This window comes from Patiria miniata, unplaced genomic scaffold (genome assembly GCF_015706575.1).
Source record: "Patiria miniata isolate m_02_andy unplaced genomic scaffold, ASM1570657v1 HiC_scaffold_22, whole genome shotgun sequence".
Classification (NCBI taxonomy): Eukaryota; Metazoa; Echinodermata; class Asteroidea; order Valvatida; family Asterinidae; genus Patiria; species Patiria miniata.
In genome coordinates, this window is record NW_024037061.1 from 9,033,569 (window position 1) to 9,052,745 (window position 19,177).

The following is a 19,177-nucleotide window of genomic DNA, read 5'->3' on the forward strand; positions in this document are numbered from 1 at the left end:
TTTGATTGGTCAAAGGAAAATGCGTGGTCGATTCGAAAGAAAATCAAGATGGCAGCTCCCTTGAGATCAGCGACGGCAAAACTTGGAAATCTTCTGCAGGATGCAAAGAAAGAGTGGCGAAAGGTCAAATGTTATTTCTATTCACGAACTTCGTCAATTACATGTAGTCTTACCCCCCGAATTCTTGAATCGCAATTTCCGAAAATCGTTCGTTCCAGTGTCAAAAGAGCGAGTAACTTGTTTTGGCACAAAGTTCTGGTTTAGACTTTAGTGTTTGCACACAAGAGGGCGCTATTTAACGAGTGCAGTGACTGAACTCTGTCTGTTTTTGATATTCTTAAATTAATTACCGACAGTGGCGACACCGTATGAAAATTGGCTGTGGCAAGTAGAGTAGACGGATCCTAACATGCCTAATTAGTAATTTATAATGTATTTTTTATGATTATGAATTATGTCCAAACAATTAACAACATGCCAAATATCGTCAGACCCCCCTAAATTAAGTAAAAATGACGAGGATATGTTTTGAAGCACTCGCATTCAATTTGCGTTGGACAATGCGCGCGCGTTGCAAATGCAAGTGTTACCTGCGTCAATGGTGACTCGAGGATACATCATGATAAAAGCATTGGCCATCGTTTAACTTAACGTCTATGTGGTTGATCCCTGACATCAATGATTACGAAGTGGCTATCGTTACGGCATTCGTTGTTTAGCGCCCTCTACAATACTTTTTTGATACGCACACAGGTATATTATTTGTTTCCCCACGCTTTGGTAAGCAGTGTGACAGCTCAGTCGATGGCGGGTAGGATTTTGCACCGCGAGGTTGCGGGTTCGCATCTCAGTTTTGCACTCAAATTGTTTTCCTTTTCTAACCTGAGGCTTTGGAGGATTTTTTTTAAAGGGAAATAAAGTCCAAATTTCATAACGTTCAAATTCACTTTTTTCCTTCTAATTGATCATGTTTATATTTTCTTCTCATGTTTTTATAAAAGTTGCAGTCTACCGTAACGATAGAAAATGGGAAATGCGTTACGGCTGCCGTAACAATAGCCACTGCGTAATGATTAATGACAACCTGACAAAAGACTAAATTGACACGATTGACAATATTCTACATTATGTCGGGTTCTTTGGCTCTTGAAACCAAACTGTCAACTATCATTAGTATCAATCACCCGAAATGTTCCCGGACTTTTTAGGCCTATGCGGATCACTTCAAATTTCTTCAACTGATCACATTGCTTTATGGGTCATTCTATAAATTTGGGGTCCAAAGTGTGACATTTTTCCCGTCCCTGTTACCTTGGTACTTTGTAATTTGCCATTCAAGCATCATTAAGAATGACTTCAAATGATTGTTTATTTGTTGGGTAGGTAGTTTGCTATTCATAATCACTCTTAGAGGACGACTGCATTAAGGAGTGCATCAGAATTATACAATCATAGATGCCAGATGTAACAGGGACGGGGAAAAACGTGGACCCCAAATTTATAGAATGACCCTTATTTATATCTTTTACAGAAACCTAAGAAGGCTACCCCAAAGAAGCACAAACCTCATTACAGCAAGGTAAAGAAGTTATTCCTTAGAACTCTTATATTGTGCTTGTAGTTCTGTTTTAAGTATAAAAACCAGTCCATATGGGGTACCCGATGTTCCCCAATACCTATGTTCCCCCAAATCCTTAGGGTTAGGGTTAGAGTTGCGGAACATAGGTATGCACCCGTCCATATTTCTTCTCTGGTACATACATGTATGCAATTTTTTGGGGCAATAAATAAATGTAGATAGTGTTTTAGTCTAATTTAATCAGTTGCAGTTAGCATGAAATAAAAAAAAAAATTATAACACCTTAACCCTTTTTAATAGGGCCTTGATGTATGGGTACATGACACCAGTGAAGTGTGGCTACCAGCTACCGTGACCTCTGTTGGAAAGGATGGCAGTCTCTGCGTTAGGTTTGAAGATGGGAAGGTGGGTGATCATGTTAACATTGACACTGAGAGAAATCCTCTGAGAGAAGAAAACATCACAATACACTTGTAGCAGGGAGCCTTTTCTTTAAAATCAAGACAAGGCAATCCTACAAAAGCAGATTTGGCCCATTCATTGATGCCACAGAGTAAGGCTGCATCTGAATCAACTGTCTAGAGCTAGGTCTAGGCCTGCGCCCATTGAAAATAGACGGGGACGCGCTGACAATAGACGTAGATGTAGCACTGGAAGCCTGTTTCGGACACGGCCTTATGCTATGTGATATAGTTGCCCGGCTCACAAGTGACAGTCATTAACCCCATAGTACTTCCTCAGGACTATCCTGCTAAATCCAACAGAGTCCAACGGAAACTTCCTGCTCAATCTAACAGAATCCAACTGTGCCTAATTTTTAGTTGTCTGCTGGATCCAACAGAGTCCAACGGAAACTTCCTGCTCAATCTAACAGAATCCAACTGTGCCTAATTTTTAGTTGTCTGCTGGATCCAACAGAGTCCAACTTGGCGTTATTTATCAGTACCCAACAGAATTGGACTCTGAATATGTACGTGTACATTTGTATAAGGGGCTTACTGCTCAATCCAACAGGCTCCAACGGGTATATGATATATAGTTGGATCCTTGGATAGTTGGGTTCAGCAGGGTTAAGGTTTTAAGTCCGTCAGTGAGTTGCATATATGTTCATGTACAAAAATTGTATTGCAAAACACTTTGCGTTTTTAAGTTTGTACACTATATAGTTATCTGTGAAATTTTGTACAGCAATCAGTTAAAATTGCCTCATATTTTGTGATACAGATCAAGACAAATTGCTCCTGAAATTGTCTTGTGTGAATTCATGCTTTCTTTGATAATTTGATTGTTTTTGAAGGAATCCACCGTACAATCAAAAGGAGACTACCCTCCAGTGAGTGGAAGCACCCAACGCTGTGAACAGACTGACGATCTCACAACGCTAAGCCCTCTCTGTGAAGCTGCAGGTAGTATACCGCCCTCTACTGCCCATTTTCAATAACTGGGCGATAACTAACAATCTTTCACCTCATTTTATTACCCTAACCTAAATCTCTTATCAGTGTTATGAGCAAGCCTTGATATTGTAGGACAACTGGTTATTTTTTTTCCATTTCAAAAATTTTAGGGAAAATCTCTTTCCTGTTGTTACTGGAATCATGGAATGTAAAGAATTTAAAAAAAAACTGCTCAATGCAACACATTATGCCTGAAATAAAAACTGTCAACAAAAAGGATTAATTACCAATGTATTTATTATATGTTTGTACAATTTAAGGTTTTCCAAATGTATATTCATTTTTGAAAGAAACTTTGCTAATTTCATGATTTTCATCCGTTTATCCTCCAATTGGTCCAAAGTCGAAGATCAGTGGCCCTAACAATGAAGTTCACCGAATCTGTAACAGAACACGTGTAATTGTTTCCACTTTCACCGCTTCCTTTCAGTTCTTCATTGTCTACGTTCCCGCTTCCGTTCTGGATCCTGCAGCACCTCCGCAGGAGCGACTCTGATTGCGGTGAACCCCTTTAAGGAATTGGAGGGATGCTATGGAGAGGATGTTGTGCAGAGATACACAGAGGGGTCAAAGGTTAGATAATCATCTGAATATTAAAGGGAACTGTCGCCCAATTGTAGGTATTGATGTTGAGATTGCTGGTGTGTCACATCTGTGGAAACTTTATTTTTGAAGTTCGTTTTTTTTCCTGAAATTGTTAATTCCAAATTGTAATCAAAATGATATTTGAATGGAATATTAATGCCAACTATGAATTATGAAGTGATTACATTTTTTTCTTTTATTCACTTGTTTCATATTCTGACAGCAAACAATTGAAATAATAACTGAATAATCATCGTCAAATTTTCTTCAAGCTGAATTATGAAACTGCTCACTTTCTAAAATTATTATTTAAAGCCAGTTTGTCATTTGGTTTGTATAGTAGTTAAAAAATTACCATGAAACAGACGTAACTCTTGATTTGAACTGTTCACATATTTTGAATAATTGTGTTTGTTATATGTTTTGCAGACCAAGCCACCACATGTTTATGGCATGGCAGAGAGGGCTTACAGTCAAATGGAACAAGGCCTGGGCCCAGTCAACCAATCCATTATCGTCAGCGGAGAAAGTGGCGCTGGCAAAGTGAGCACATGTAGTTCTCTTTCTGGCCAGTTGGTTTCTTAAAGTTTGACCATCTTTTGGACTTCTTCTCGAGTCTCACTGTGGCAGGCTATCGTGTATCCAATATACAACAACGTCTTGAGCCAAGACTAAAGTGTCTAAAGTAGCGAGTGCTATGAAGTTATTGTGATGTACGTGTACAGCACAGTCTCACCTTATTGTCATTTTAATAACTGATGTTTTTATTTCAGACGTGGACGGCTCGGTGTCTCATGACCTACCTAGCAACTGTGGCTGTCTACAACCCAGGGTAGGTCACTAGGTCAATCCCCACGAGATATCTACTCATTCTGATCACTAAAATCAGGCCAAAAGGTTGCAAGTGATAACAGAAAGGTGGTTCAGATCAATGTCAAAAATCTCATGAGGGGGGCAGGAAGGTCAAGTGGATTTGAAGTTTCATCAACACAAATTATTTTGTTGAGACAGGAAGTGTACAAACCTCTCTTATGACTGGAGAACATTCGACATGTGATAACCCATTAGCGCCTGTACTACATTGTATTACATTGTATTACATTGTATTACATTGTGTTTATTCCCTAAAGAATTCATAAAACCATAGAGTGCTAGGGTAGTTTTGGGAAGTAAAGGAATGGTGGTTTGGGTTGAGCATGGACATTGGACAAATGGGTTAATACTTAATATGTATGGGCCCTGTAACATATAAAACAATTAATAATTGTTGACTGCTGTGATATGGGATATGACGTGTTTAACACCCGAGGGGTGCATACCGGTAGTGCTATGCCCCCAAAGGGGGTTAAAAATGGCATGAAGCCCGGTTCATACTTCACGCGAAAGCGAAAGCGAAGCGAAATTCGTGACGTTAACAATACATTCGAAGCGCGTCCACCATTGTTGACGACATGAATTTCGCTTCGCACATGCTTTCGCATGAAGTATGAACCGGGCTTGAGACTGAGCGTTTAACGTTGCAGTTCTTATTACGCAAAGCTATATTGCATCCACACACGCACGCAACACGCGCAGTGAACGCAGTGCAATATCACCCTTAGTGTGTGACATGCATTTTTATTGTCTGGGGACGTGGCCGTCCTATACCAATCATATTGAAATTACATTATCTAAGCACATGATATAACAATCCACATTCTTTTAGAAAAAGTTTGATACATGTATATATTTTTCTTTGAATGTGTCTATTTTATCTTCTTTCTCACAAACTGTTATGGACCTAATTCCTTTGCAGTTGTTTTGAACCTTCTCCTGGTGACTGCATCAAGAGCCGCATCCTTGATTCTAATCCGATCCTCGAGGCGTTTGGTAACGCTGGCACAGCCAGGAACTACAACAGCAGTCGCTTCGGCAAATACATACAACTCCAGTTTGACAGGTAAGAACCAGTTCTCTGAGCTTCCAATAATCGGTTAATGTCAGTTTCCTAAACTCTATAAGTCATTTTGGTGACATATTACAAATTTGATTGTTATTGCCAAAAAATGTGTTGTGCAAAACTTTTTTTGGAATTTTTTTTCAGATTACCATCATCATTATTTATATGAGTCGTAAGACGTCTACACTAGTAAGCCGGAGGTCGTGGGTTCGAGTCCCACCCGAGTAAGCTTGTGAATTTTTTCGTCGCAAGCCTTCGCGCAACATTCAGTGTTCACTGTTTAAAAAAATCACATCAGTGAAGGACAAAGCCAAAACAAAAAATTGCAATCATATTAAACTATTCATTTGGATTTCATTTTCATGGAGTCTCGTCCCTTTAAACCTTTCAACACCTGTTTGTTTTTTTCTCACACCTAGAGGGCAGCATATCATTGGTGCGTCCATCCAAACCTACTTACTTGAGAAGACTAGAGTTGTTCACCAGTCCACCGGAGAGAGGAACTTTCACATCTTTTACCAGGTAGGTTTTCCCTAGGGAAGTTTTGCAGAATTGACCTATCGCCGTTTGCAAGTTAGCAGCGCCCCTTAGCCAACCCCATGGAATTTTGTACGTTAAGTTTTGTTTGTCTCAGATTGTGCGCGTTTCGCGTCCATTTGAATATCATGTAATTAACTGGACAATATTTTTCACAAGCTGCGTTGACGTGATTTTACCACGATAGGTTAATTGAGGAACGTATAGAGTCCAAACACCGTTACTTCAAATGCAGCTTGTTATCCAAATACAAACAATGTGCTGTTGTTATTCATAAGATGTAAATGTGATGTAAATTCAATATTGAGTTTTGCTTTTATAAACACTCAATACTCAGTATTGTCCCGAGTGAGTGTGAGAAAAAAATCACAAACTACTCGGGTGCACTAGTAAGCAGGAGGTCGTGGGTTCAATTCCCACCCGAATAGTTTGTGATTTTTTTCTAAAAATCACTCGGGTCAACACTGAGTATACAGTGTTTATAAAAATGCTTCGGTGAAGGGCAAAACTCAATATTGAATTTACATCACCTCTGCACAAATTACATCTTATGAATAGTTGTGGTACCCGCTGCTATATCAGATTAGAACCAGCCAGCCGACCCTGGCAAGCTCGATGGTCAAGTGGTAAGACGTCTGCACTAGTGTGCAGGGGGTCGTGGGTTTGAGTCCCACCCAAGTAGTTTGTGAATTTTTTTCTCACAATCACTTGGGACAATACTGAGTATACAGTGTTTGTAAAATATGTTGGTGAAGGGCGAAACCCAGCATTAAATTTGTTACTGAGTGGTAAGATGTCTGCACTAGAAAGCAGGAGGTCGTGGGTTCGAGTCCCACCCGAGTGATTTTTTTCCAACTTTCACTCGGGAGGTAACACACTGAGTATACAGTGTTTATACGCCGTGAAGGGCAACAAACCTAATATTGATTTACATCACCCTGACGCAAATTCCATCTTATGAATTGTTATTGAGTTCTTGCACAGCGGTGGATTTTAAAGGATTCATAAAGGTTCCTGCCCAAAGTGCCGAAGATGTTAATCCACACGTTACTTTCTGTCTTGCAGTTATATCAAGGAGCGAGTACCGAAGAGAAAGCTTGTCTGGGTCTAGGTCTTCCTAATCATCATATCAAGTATTTGCCAATGCAAGCTGTCACTGACAAAGCCTTAGATGACTGCCAAGCATTCAAGATGACCAGAGAAGCAATGTCCAATGTCGGTCTCTCCCAAGACAAACAGATGGATGTATTCCAGGTGAATTGGTGAACTCTTTTCAAGTCTTGGCGCTTTTGGTCTCCGTGTTTGTGATATGATTGAGTATGTTTGTTCTGTCCCGCATTGAAGTTTTGTGACCTGTTTCCTCAAATTGAGTGTTAAATAACTGAGCTTTAGTTCTGAGGTTTTAGTGCCATTGGATAGAGCAGAAAAAATGCTTTCTAGATGTAAATGGCACGCAACTCTGTTTGTGTCAAATGTTGCTTTTACAGGAAACCTAGTGATTTAATAAAAAGTAGAGTTTTGTCTCAAAGAGAGAGTTACCTATTTTATCTGGCACATGTACAGATGGAGCCAGTCACATTTTAACAGTCTTGTGGAAATTACCGTGAGAAAAAGTTGTACATGCAATGAATTGAAGTGGTATTGAATCATAGTAAAATCAACATGTGATCATTTCCAAGTAATACTAGAGGAAGCGTGATTCAGTTCTTGTTGGTTTTGTCTCTACACTCAGGTGCTGTCGGGTCTACTTCACCTGGGTAACATCAGCTTCACCAGTGATGGAGAACTGGAACCATGTGACATCGATGAAGACAATAAAGGTAGTTTTAACAAATTTGCTCCAGATTTGGCCATAAGCCCCATCCACTTTGTATTGCAGCCCAAGACACCATCCTGGAAGCCGACTCGGGTAACTGGCAGGAGGGTAGGTGGGGGAGGGAGGGGATGAGCCACGTGCATTGTCACGCTGGGGCGGGACATTGGTCTCAGTGACACGGGGGAAATGAGGACCCTTATGTTGTATAGGGAAGAGTGGGGGTGCGATCAAGTCCCGAGATGGTGTAGGATAGGCTGAGCCCTCCCATCACATGGCACGTGTGACATCATAAGTGCTTGTCACATTGTTGGACATTTGGTTGTGCAGCTACGGCCGTTATTGGTTAAACATCATTGGGCAAGGCTGAACGGAGTGATCTATTGTGGAGGATGTTTAATTTTGGCCACAAGAGGGCCTTATGCACAAAAGCAGCATTATAGAGCAAGTTTGGGTGAGGACCATTATTAGTCAACTAGTGGTTGATTCATAATGTAACTTTCGCCTGCGCACTAATAGCAACGTGTGAACGTCTCTAGTCAAACACTTGTCAAAACTGAATCGCAATACTTCTTGATCCTGGCTCCCAGCTATTAATTGTAAGGTGCATGGATGTAGTAACCAGTGATGCAATTGACCAGCCTCATTATACGCTGGTTGCAAATGTTGACTAGAATATCCAATTATACTTGACTTACACGTCATCCATCAAAGTTAGTCGAAATATGGTAAATTTTTATCAGATCGAACTTTGCTCGTAGTTGACAATTTGAAGATATTATTTTTGTTTCTCAGACTACCAGTTGTCCAGGGATTTTGCCACCACCCTTCTTGGCTTGGATGGAGAGCAGCTTGAGAAGAGTCTAATGTTCAGGAAGATAACGGCCACTCACAGTAAGAGGAAGAGTGTCTTCATGAGACCGTGTACAGTGGAGGAGGCCGGAACCAGACGAGATTGCATGGCCAAACTGCTATACGCTCGGTACATTTCATTGGTGGATATAAATTCAAAACAAATAAATTGAATTGACATCACCAGTGCTACGCAGCTGCCTGTTATTTGACCAATCAACAGCTTAGTCCACAACTCTGCACGAAATGATGTTGCAGTTTCTAAAGTCGACTCCGATTGGCTGGTGTGGGGGCACATAAAATGTGCATGCTCGCATATATCAGGCGTTGTTTCTGAGTAGGCTCCGTTGAGCAATGGATGATACTCAGACTAGGGGGAAGAGGGTGGATGGCTCTTTTTCCACTTTTTTTATCTCTCTTTTTATGAATATATTATAAATCTATAGAGAGACAGATAATGAGTATCATCAATTTCAAAACAGTCATATTCATTCTTCTCGTTCAATTACAAAAAAAAACCGCTTGTTGCAGGGGGAGGGAGGGTTGCATGGCTCCCATTGCGCAACCCCCCCCCCCCCCGATCCGCCTTTAGAATATAGATTAACTACAAACATAATCCAATCCAGCATAATCAAACATAATCCAGCAAGTAATCCATTTCGACCCTGATGAACTATGGATCTTAGATTTTTTTTTGCAAAAAATGTTTCAATGAAGGAATTCTTGAGATAATGACAAAATAGAAAACTTCTGAGGAAAGAAAATTAACAAGAAAGCTCAAGGAATTACCTCAATGGAATTTGTGTTTGACTTTAGAAGTGAAGAGCTCATATCAAAAAAAAATACAACCCTAATTTTCTTTTCCAATTCTATTTTGTACAGACTCTTTGATTGGTTGGTTGCCTTCATCAACAAGTCCACCTGCGCTGGTCAGTGGCATTCTTTCATTGGTCTGCTGGACATCTATGGATTTGAAAGCTTCCAATCAAACAGCCTGGAGCAACTCTGCATAAATTATGCAAATGAGAAGCTGCAGCAGCACTTTGTGGCCCACTTTCTCCGAGCAGAACAGGTAAAGTAAACGTTGTATAATGGACAGAATCAGGCTTTGTGGCTGTATTTTTTTTTATTGGATAGGTTAATGTACAGCTAGTAACAACCATTGGAGGCTAGTGTACAAATAATGACTGCTTCGAGTGGTGTAGTAAAACTAGCCTCCCAAAGTGATCCACGGAGCGTTCTGGTTTCCTGAAGCATAGCCGAGGGAAAAAAGAGAGGTTATATTTACTACGCCACAAGCTATTTATTTTATAATGCCTCACCCACAGATTCTGCTTGATTTGAAGCGATAACCGATTAATTTAATCTAGATGCAATTAAAAGGTACTTCTATTTCAATACAAACTAATTTCAATTTCTATTTCAATACAAACAATACACACACACACAAACGTGTGTTCACCATCGATCGTGAACGTCCTATTATCCCTCTTGTGTTTGTACTCTAACTTTTTAGGAAGACCCCCCCCCCATAAGTTTTGTACACGACCCCAATCACGGACGTATGCTAGGAATCGTGGACGAAATTGTTCTCTTTTGTTTTCTGGTATTTTTCGTCCATGGTATGAAAAGATAAACACGAACACCCATGCATTTGCACACATGCATTCCATTTGCTATGTGTATAGTACTGGTACTTTGGTTGTTACTTATACACTACTTTTTCAGCCGTTGTATAATCTTTTTGGTCGTGCACCGAAAGATAAAAAAAAATAGCAAATGCCATGTGATTGGCTCTTGGCTAATCCAGCTACAGAATCTGTGGGTGAGTTGATATAATAATACTATTCAAGGTGTCAGTTTTGAATAATTTTTTGCTTGTCTTTTACAGGAGGAGTATTCCATTGAGGGAATTCCTTGGCAGTTCTTCAGCTTCGCTGATAACCAGCCGTGTCTTGACGTCATCGAGGGCAAATGTAGCATCTTCTCCTTCCTGAATGAGGTATAGTAATCCATAGGCTAAATTGATGAAACTGTGAAGAAGTTTTCAAAATTTAAACATATATCCAATTCCTTGTCTGCAAGAATGTGTATTTCTTTGTAAATTAAGATTATGCTAGATTGTACAAAGTAATGTACAGACGTATTTACTTCTAACTTTTTGCAGTTTGCATCTCAAGTGAATTGATGCTTTTCATAGTTGAACCTTTATATTGGCTTTGCGATAACTCATTGTAATAATTGCTAAGGAGATATTACAGAATTCCCAAAACAAACCACGGGGCTTTTCAAAGTTTTCAACAAGTAGTCGTGTCAGAAAGTTCCAATTTGTCTCAGCCGTTTGACAATATTTGCAGCATTTGATCCCTTTAGATTATTGATTTATTTTTACGTATATATCTGATTTTAACTGGGTAGCCCATTCAGAGGAATCCACTGGTCTCCCATGGGGCCCAGCAAAGAGAAGACAATGTGAAGAAATGACAGTTTTAGATGTGGGATGAAAACCCCAGAAGAATATTCTGAGGAAAACCCACGGAATCAGGTAGGGACTGAAAACCAATTCCACATGTGGCCAGGCAGGAATCGAAACCTGGGTCACAGCAGTGGAAGGCGAGGAAAGTACCGCTACGCCAACCTGACTCCCCTGTTTCCATTATCTGTTATGTCTAGGAGTGTCGCCTCAACCGTCAGACAGATGCCTCAGCATTCAGCACCAGACTACTGGATGGCATCAATGGTAAACACATCTACAAACCCCCAGTCGCAGTCCGGTCCCCCGCCTTCATTGTCAAGCACTATGCGGATGATGTCACATACAGTGCACATGGCCTCATTGAGAAAAACAAGGTAAGTTGTAAGGCTGAGTCCCTTTCACTTGCCTATGGCTGGGAATAACATGCACACCTATGGAAGCCACTGGCTAGCGGCTGCAGCCTCTTCCTATAGACTCATGTGTCATCGCCGGTCGTAGCCGTAGGTCTTTTTATTTTTGAAGCTAAATCAAGACAATTCTTTGTATTTTTTTTGGGTGTTCAACCGGACTCAACTTGAACTCTTCAGAATCTGAATTAGACGTCAACACAATTTGGTTGTGTGAACTTTGTTACTATCATTTTCCAAGTCATTTGTTAACAAATTGATTAGCGTCCCAAGAATAAATACATTGACAAACTGAGGAACTAGCCGACTCAGGATTGGAGAGATGAATTAGTAGAGCTCCAGTACAGTACTTCAGAGGTTGCAAGTTCGAATCCCGCTACTTCACTTAATTTTGTGTATTTCATGTGGAAATCAGGATACTTACCCAAACGTTGATGAAGACTTTGAACGTGCCAGTCAGTGTTGTAGTCGAGTCCACCACAAGGCTTCAGTTCAAGACAAGCCACAAGCTTTTCATCTTGTGACAAAAAACATTCCTTTGTTGTTCATCACCTGCTCCATGTGACCACAGCCTTGTTATTTACTATTGAACAGACTTCAGGCATGCAAGTGTTCCTCGGATCAGCTGATTTCCTCGTTTTTCACCTCACACTTGCCATTGAAAATTGAATAAAACACTGTACAATGTCTTGTAAAGATTGGAGTTTCCTCATTTTTTGTCAAGTCCAAGTTGCATGCCTGAGACTTGTGATTGACGACAACACTGATAGTAGTCATCTTTGAAGTTACATTCCCAATGCTATTTTTCCCAATGCCCATGTTTCGTTATTGAATTATTACTTTTACAAATTTGGAATAACTTGTGGCCTGACAATAATTCCATTCCTGCGGGGTAGGCTGGTACCTGCCCCACAATCAGTATCGATAATGTACAGACTGGGAGCCAGTCTACTTGCAAAGCAGATCTGTTTGTGCCCAAAAAAAAGTTTCGTCAGAGGGCTGCAGATGCCCAAAAAAGATTTGAAAAGAGTTTTTTGTCTGGAATAAATTTATTAAGAGAAAAAAAAATTGAAGTTGTTAAAAAGCTCAAGGAACGCAACTTTACGTGATCTTACTTTGCAAACAGCAGAAAAGACACCCTCAATGTAATGTATTTAAATAGCCTGAATATAACCTGTTTATTCTATCCACTCAGGACCACATCCCAGTGGAATTGATAGAGCTAGCAGCCGGCAGTACCAACCCATTCGTCAGCAAGTTAGTGCAGATGGATCTGGTAGAACATGAGGTGTGTTCAAATCATTTGGAAAAGAGAACCTTACAAAACGACAACATGAAACTTAATATCGTTTTTTTTTTCTCAGAAAACTACATGTAGACTGAATGTACGCCTTGGATTATTAAACTGTTATTCCCTGTTTGTCAGTTTGTCCCAATGTCTACTTTCTACATGTGTCTGTCGTAATCTGCGAAGGGTGTTCTTTTGAATCTTGAAAGTAAAAGAATGCACCTTCAAATTATTTCAGAGAATTTAGATGATGAGGCTGTGTAGGGAAATGAACAATTGTGGTAAATTGCTGACCATGTTGTATTTGTGTTGATTTGATATAAATTGGTGATTTCCAGTTTTCATTTTCACCCTAGATCCAGGCAGCCAAGAATGGAAAAGTCCAAGCCAAAACTGTGGTCTCCAAGTTTAAGGTAAGTGTACCTTTCTAAAAAATAAACATCTGTTTATACCGTAAGGCGCAGCCCAGAAATAAATGTGATACGCAAAAAGTCAGTTAGTCAAAGTTAGGAGAACCAAGACTATTTGATTAAAGACGCACTTTAGGCCAGATTTGTTTTAAAAAAATCATGTTTTAGATTGTTAAGTATCTTATTTTAAATATCTTCTTGTGGTAATTTCACAAAAATGGCAAATTTCCAAAGTATACATGTAGTTGTTTGAAGGTACGTATACTACTTTTAAAAGATATTTCCTACTTTTACCTTTCCTTGGTAAATGCTTTTTGTGCCCAAATGAACGCTTTTTCTTGAAAGTGCCCCTTTAACCCACTAGTCCCTATACCGCCCCAAACTACCCCTCCTGTTACTCCCTGCAGCGCCGAAACTGCCCCAGCACTCTATGGTTTTATGGAGAAAAAGTGAATAAATTTGGTGAATAAATACAATTACATAAATTGTACTATAAGTGCTAACGGGTTAAGAGAAAATGTTCCAAACTTCCTTCCTTGGGTTTGGGAAATTTTAAGATGAAATTTCAGGGGTGTCTTTATTCTTCCTTGCTGTTCAGACCTCCTTAGATAGCCTGATGACCATACTGACTTCCACGGCTCCACACTACATCCGCTGCATCAAACCCAACCTAGCCTGTCAGCCAGACATCTTTGACAGCAGCCATGTGGTGTCTCAGCTGAGGGCCTGCGGTGTGCTAGAGACTATTGCCATCAGCGCTAAAGGCTTCCCTGCAAGGTTTGTGCATGACCAGAAAATAGTCTGTAATTGTAAACATTAAGATGTGCACTGTTCGGTGAGATTTGAAGATTGAACGAATGTATTTAAATTTATAGCTAAAAAAAAGTTGCAGACCACCTTATTTTTTTTGATTTATTAGTTTTATTAGACTATTTCATTTTGCCAATTTTTTTCTTTTCATATCTCTTGATGTGACTTGTTAGTAGGGACATTTTTTCAGAAGGACATTTTAACCTAATCACATTTTCCACTCAATCGCATTTTCCACTCTGGAACTTTTAGAACTGAACTGACACATTGTTTTCTCTTCAATACTAGAAAGATAGAAAACAAAAGAGGGCGCATTTTTACCACTTTTGAGAGCCCCTTGGATGGGACACCGCGTGTGCGTACTGTACTGGTTCGCGCGCGAAGTACGCACGACTTATGTATCCTGACTGTGCACAAAGCTAAGCCATAGCATCTTCGCGCGTGAGCGTCAGGCGTCGTTGGTGCGCGAATACGTTTAACTTGCAATGGTCTCCCTGACTAATCCCCACCCAAATAACTTTGGATCATTCGAAATACGCAGTGGATGGACCGGGACCAGTCTAGGTCTCCCCCAACTCTCCTTTTCTGGCCTTTGAAGGGGTACTTGTGCACGGAGCCCATACCTGTTTCAGACTGGAATTTCAGAGTCGTGCCAAGCAACAGACCGTTCCGAACTCACTATCACTGTACAGTCACGAAGGCCCCTTCAATGGCGAAAGCATTGTGCTAGCTATTGTACAGATAATTTGTCATGGAGCAGATGCTTTGAAGCATACCCAGCACAATGCTTCTGCCATTGATGGGGACCTTCATGAGTATATGGTGGTCACTCCAAACTGTTCCAAACCTCAAATAATACTTTTCATAAACGTAATTCAAATCTTCAGAATAACTTGGTTTGTGCATTAAGGCCGAGTAAAAAAAAGAAAAAGATATGCATGCAGTTTCTCATCCCAGATTTTTGAAAAATGGGAGGAAGTGGCATTTTTTTTCTTTTTCTTTCAAACTTTTCAAAGATACTTTCCATTTTATCAACTCTTTTGCTGATAGTTATACAATTGTGTCCAAAGGAGCTGTCACCCTTTCTACCAGATTTTGAGCTTGCATTCATAGTACAATTTTGTTGCAAACACATAAAAGACAAAATGTATTGCAAAATATATGATAAAAGGGAACAGTAAAAAAAAAGGGGGGTGGGAAAATGAGAACTGTGTGGGGTTCAACTCTAGAATGTACCAATCATGTCAAACAATGACTGGTTATTAAGCATTTAATCTCATCACTAAGTCTTTTTCCGTTTTCAGAATTCCCTATGCCGAGTTCAGTCAGCGTTACCGAGCCCTGTATCACACCAAGAGAGAGCCCACGCCATCCCTCCCTGCTACAAATGATGACAAGACGGCCAAGGCATTCTGTCTGTCTGTCGTGGAGCGCATCTTTGGTGATGAAGACAAGGAGAATGCAAAAGTCGGGGCACAGTTTGGCAAAACTAAAGTTTTCCTTCGCTCTGGACAGGTATTGTGTTATTTGTTTTGATATCAGATAATGGTTACTTATATCTTTAACTTTCCTGGAGAAAAACACCCTAACCCCTTCCAAAATGTAACCGTGCAGTACCCCATGACACATGACATCAAGCCAAAATAACTCTAAAGAGAAGGTTTCCGAAGTTGGTCTCTTCAAAAATGTTTACCTTGCCCTACAATCTACCGGGTATCTCTGGGGGAAAAAATAGCTCCTTGTAGTGTAACAGTTACAGCTCCTAATGCAGTCTGTGTATTTGTTGCGTTCTTAATGGTTTACAATTTTGACACCTCAAGTTCACTGGGATAATGTTTTCTCTTCTTTTCCTCTCCTTTCAGCTTGAAGAGATGGAGGGACTGAGAGCTCAGGCCTTGACTCAAGCAGCGTCTTGCATCCAACGATCATGGAGGAGACATCAGAGGCAGCAGAAAGTCAGGCGACTGGAGGCTGCCACATTGATCCAAGCAGGTAAAGAGACAGGGTACATGCCAGCTTTAACCCCACAGCTTTATTGAGAACTTTATGGAAGAGACTGATTATTATTAAGGGGTCGTAGAAATATTAGTAATAGCATGTAATCATACCTAGTGATTTAATCAGAAAAACCTTGCTCAAAGTGAAGATAGGGCAGGATCCAAATACCCTGTGAAGTTACTCCGTCTGAAATGATCTATCTACAGAAAAAAGTAATTGAACTTTTTCCGCGATAGCCTCTAAAAGAATTGTTTTCGCGAGCCGAGCTGTTGTGACTTATTAGCCTCGAGCCTTGCGCATCTTTTGACACCAAAATCATAAAAATCGGACCACGAAAAAAAAATGTTGGCGCCGTGAAAACTGAATTTTCCCATATACGTAGTGTACACAGAGCCGAATTACCATTCGTACATATGAATAATTAATTAGCCATAATTCCAAAACCCTTTGACCTATAGTCATGAAATTTTTTGGGTATGTTCTTGAAGAGTTTCAAAAATTTTCGTCACTCGATGGCTGAGATCTTAGGGGAGCAGAACTTTCCTCTCCCCCCTCCCTGGCTGAGTCAAAATAACCCGGCCCTTGTTTAAACATAGAAAATGCGCAAAAAGCAAATGATCCCATGTATATACCTTTAACACTCCTACAAAATCCTTCAAAATGCAGTATGATATTTGAAGGATTTTGTAAGATTGGGGAAAGATGATCACAGCCACAGTTAATTTGCATGGGACTGGATTCCCAAAGTTGAAGTACAAAGACTGTGCAATTTCTTCATAGTACATAATTTTGGAAGTCTAGGGAAATTTTCAGTCAAAAGTGCCAAGGGATTTTATCAACTTGCATATTCTTAATTGCAACTGTTTTTTTCTTCCTTTTTTTCTTTTTTTCTTAGCATATCGCGGCTGGAAAGTGCGCCAGTGTCTAGAGATAATGAATGACGCGGCCAGGGTCATACAGCAAGCCATGCTGGAATACTCCATCAGAAAACAACAGGAGAGAGAACAACAACGGCTGGAGCAGGAGTCTACCGAGCAAGTCTTGCTGGAGAAGAGTCTAGCTGAAGATGACAACCCTGGGAGTGTTGATAGCTGTTCATCAGAGGATGAAGTTAGTCATCTAAAAAAAATTTGTTGGGTTTTTTTCCATTCAGAGAACGATTGCCTAAACATTTTAGCATTGTTTGTAAGATTCAAAAAATGATTTATTGGTTGATTTCAGTTATTGGAAAAAAGTGCAATTGTTCAATTTGAAGAGATAAACCCAATCCCATCACAATAACTTGTCCTTAAATTAATAAATTTCATATAACAACAAATCAATGTAAGGCGAAGTAAAAAATAAAACCAGTTTCTCGTGCCCGCCCGCTTCCCTTTTCCCATACGCCTCCTTTAAAAAAAAAAAATTATACCCGAACAATATATTTCATCCTTTTGTTTCCGGCAAAATTGTAGCTTTATATGCAAATTCAAATCTGGTAAAAAGGGCGAGGGCTCCTTTGGCCACAAAAGTATCGGAAAAAGAGCAGGGGGGGGGGGGGGAGAAAGACAGCCTCCTTCCTTTTTACAAAAAAACCGCATAAGAAACTAGGTTTTTTTTTCTAAAAGCTTTTCTTGGCCTAAAAACTGCAATTTCAAGATCATTGGTTTTAAGTGTTTACCAACCACTGACCGAGCCACTTGAAAACTACAACTGGTTTTAAGAAATTTACTTTAGATATGCATGTTTTGTTTTTATTTCCTGTAATCGGGCTGCTGTGTTATCTTGTATCTGATTGTTCCAATAGGAATTCCATGAGTGCAGAGATAGGCTGTCAGCCCTGATGGAACATCCCATCCCAGCCAGCCATGGATCACACCCCATCACCCAACCACTACGATCTCTCTCAGGGGGGCTCATGGACCTCCACGCACCCCAAACCTTACCCCTGTACAACACCGGGATTCTCCCCAGACGATGCAGCAAGTGTGGGTCCGTGGCAAAACCTCCGCCGGACCCACGTATGGACGATCTCGATGGAGATGAAGATGACGACGACAAAACAAGACAAGAAGAAGACACGGGGACGACTGAACGAAGTCTTGGCAGGACCTTGGTCAGCATTTTCAAGAAGCCGGCCGTGGATTTTGCACTGGCTGCTGTGGTGACAGCGTTACTACTGAAGGGACCTGTACACTTTTAAGTTATTGGCTAAAATTACCGATGATTTCAAAGATCTTGGCACTGCATGGAGTCATCATTAGAATAATTTTTAAAAATGGCATTTGCTGTCAAATTAATGGAATGGTTTATTTCTACCCGTTTCTAGGCATCAGTTACTACTAGGACCCTTTCTTTATAACGGGAACGAAAATACATTCTTATGTTTTGCACTCAACCAGCTGGTAAAAGCCAGATTTATTTTCTTCTTTCTGATTCATGGCTCTGAAGGATTTGTTTTAAGGGACGTAAAGTCCGAGAACCATTCGGTTGACAAATGACGTTTTTGCAACAGTCAACTTCCGTAAAAATAGCAACGGCGAAAGAAATAGAGGGGTCCTTAAAGTAACTACTGCGTGTTTCAATCTGTTCCAATTCAATGTGCAATAATCAATGACATTGATCCACCTATTTCACAATTAAATGATATGTAGTTTATTGCTTTAAAGATATAGTCCATCATTTGTAATTTGTGCATTTTGTTCGTTTGAAGCAACAAAAGTGTTCAAAATTTAATGACGGATACTGAACAACTAACCTGATGAAGTTTCAGCTCAGCTTCAGCTGTATATTCCGAGAAAAACAGCATTCTAGGATCTCAATTTCAAATCAAAAGTTGCTGAATCATGTTTTGAATTCAGCCTCCGAGACGCGTTCTCACTGAGCCGATTGCAGCTATACGCGATGTCGCGCACTGATCCGACGAATTATAGCAACCACGCGTGCATGTACGTCGTGCCAATGCTTGCGCGTGCTTCGCCGAATATCAAAACGAACTACTAATTTCAATTTTCCTACGGTGCGTCTTAAGACGCACCGTTGGAAAT

General features: G+C 40.2%; 1 protein-coding gene across 1 annotated transcript; it reads left to right on the forward strand.

The window, feature by feature from the left end:
* Window position 1: 1 nt before the first annotated feature.
* Window positions 2-18,807, forward strand: LOC119730308 (unconventional myosin-XIX-like). Its single transcript, XM_038203135.1, has 22 exons — window positions 2-123; window positions 1,532-1,579; window positions 1,880-1,984; window positions 2,877-2,985; window positions 3,467-3,609; window positions 4,051-4,164; window positions 4,395-4,453; window positions 5,417-5,560; window positions 5,980-6,082; window positions 7,163-7,351; window positions 7,830-7,917; window positions 8,706-8,892; window positions 9,645-9,834; window positions 10,654-10,764; window positions 11,436-11,612; window positions 12,841-12,933; window positions 13,290-13,346; window positions 13,942-14,120; window positions 15,458-15,668; window positions 16,016-16,145; window positions 17,047-17,261; window positions 17,938-18,807. The coding sequence occupies exons 1-22, from the start codon at window positions 49-51 to the stop codon at window positions 18,331-18,333; spliced, it is 3,123 nt and encodes a 1,040-aa protein (XP_038059063.1). The 5' UTR covers window positions 2-48; the 3' UTR covers window positions 18,334-18,807.
* Window positions 18,808-19,177: the final 370 nt, after the last annotated feature.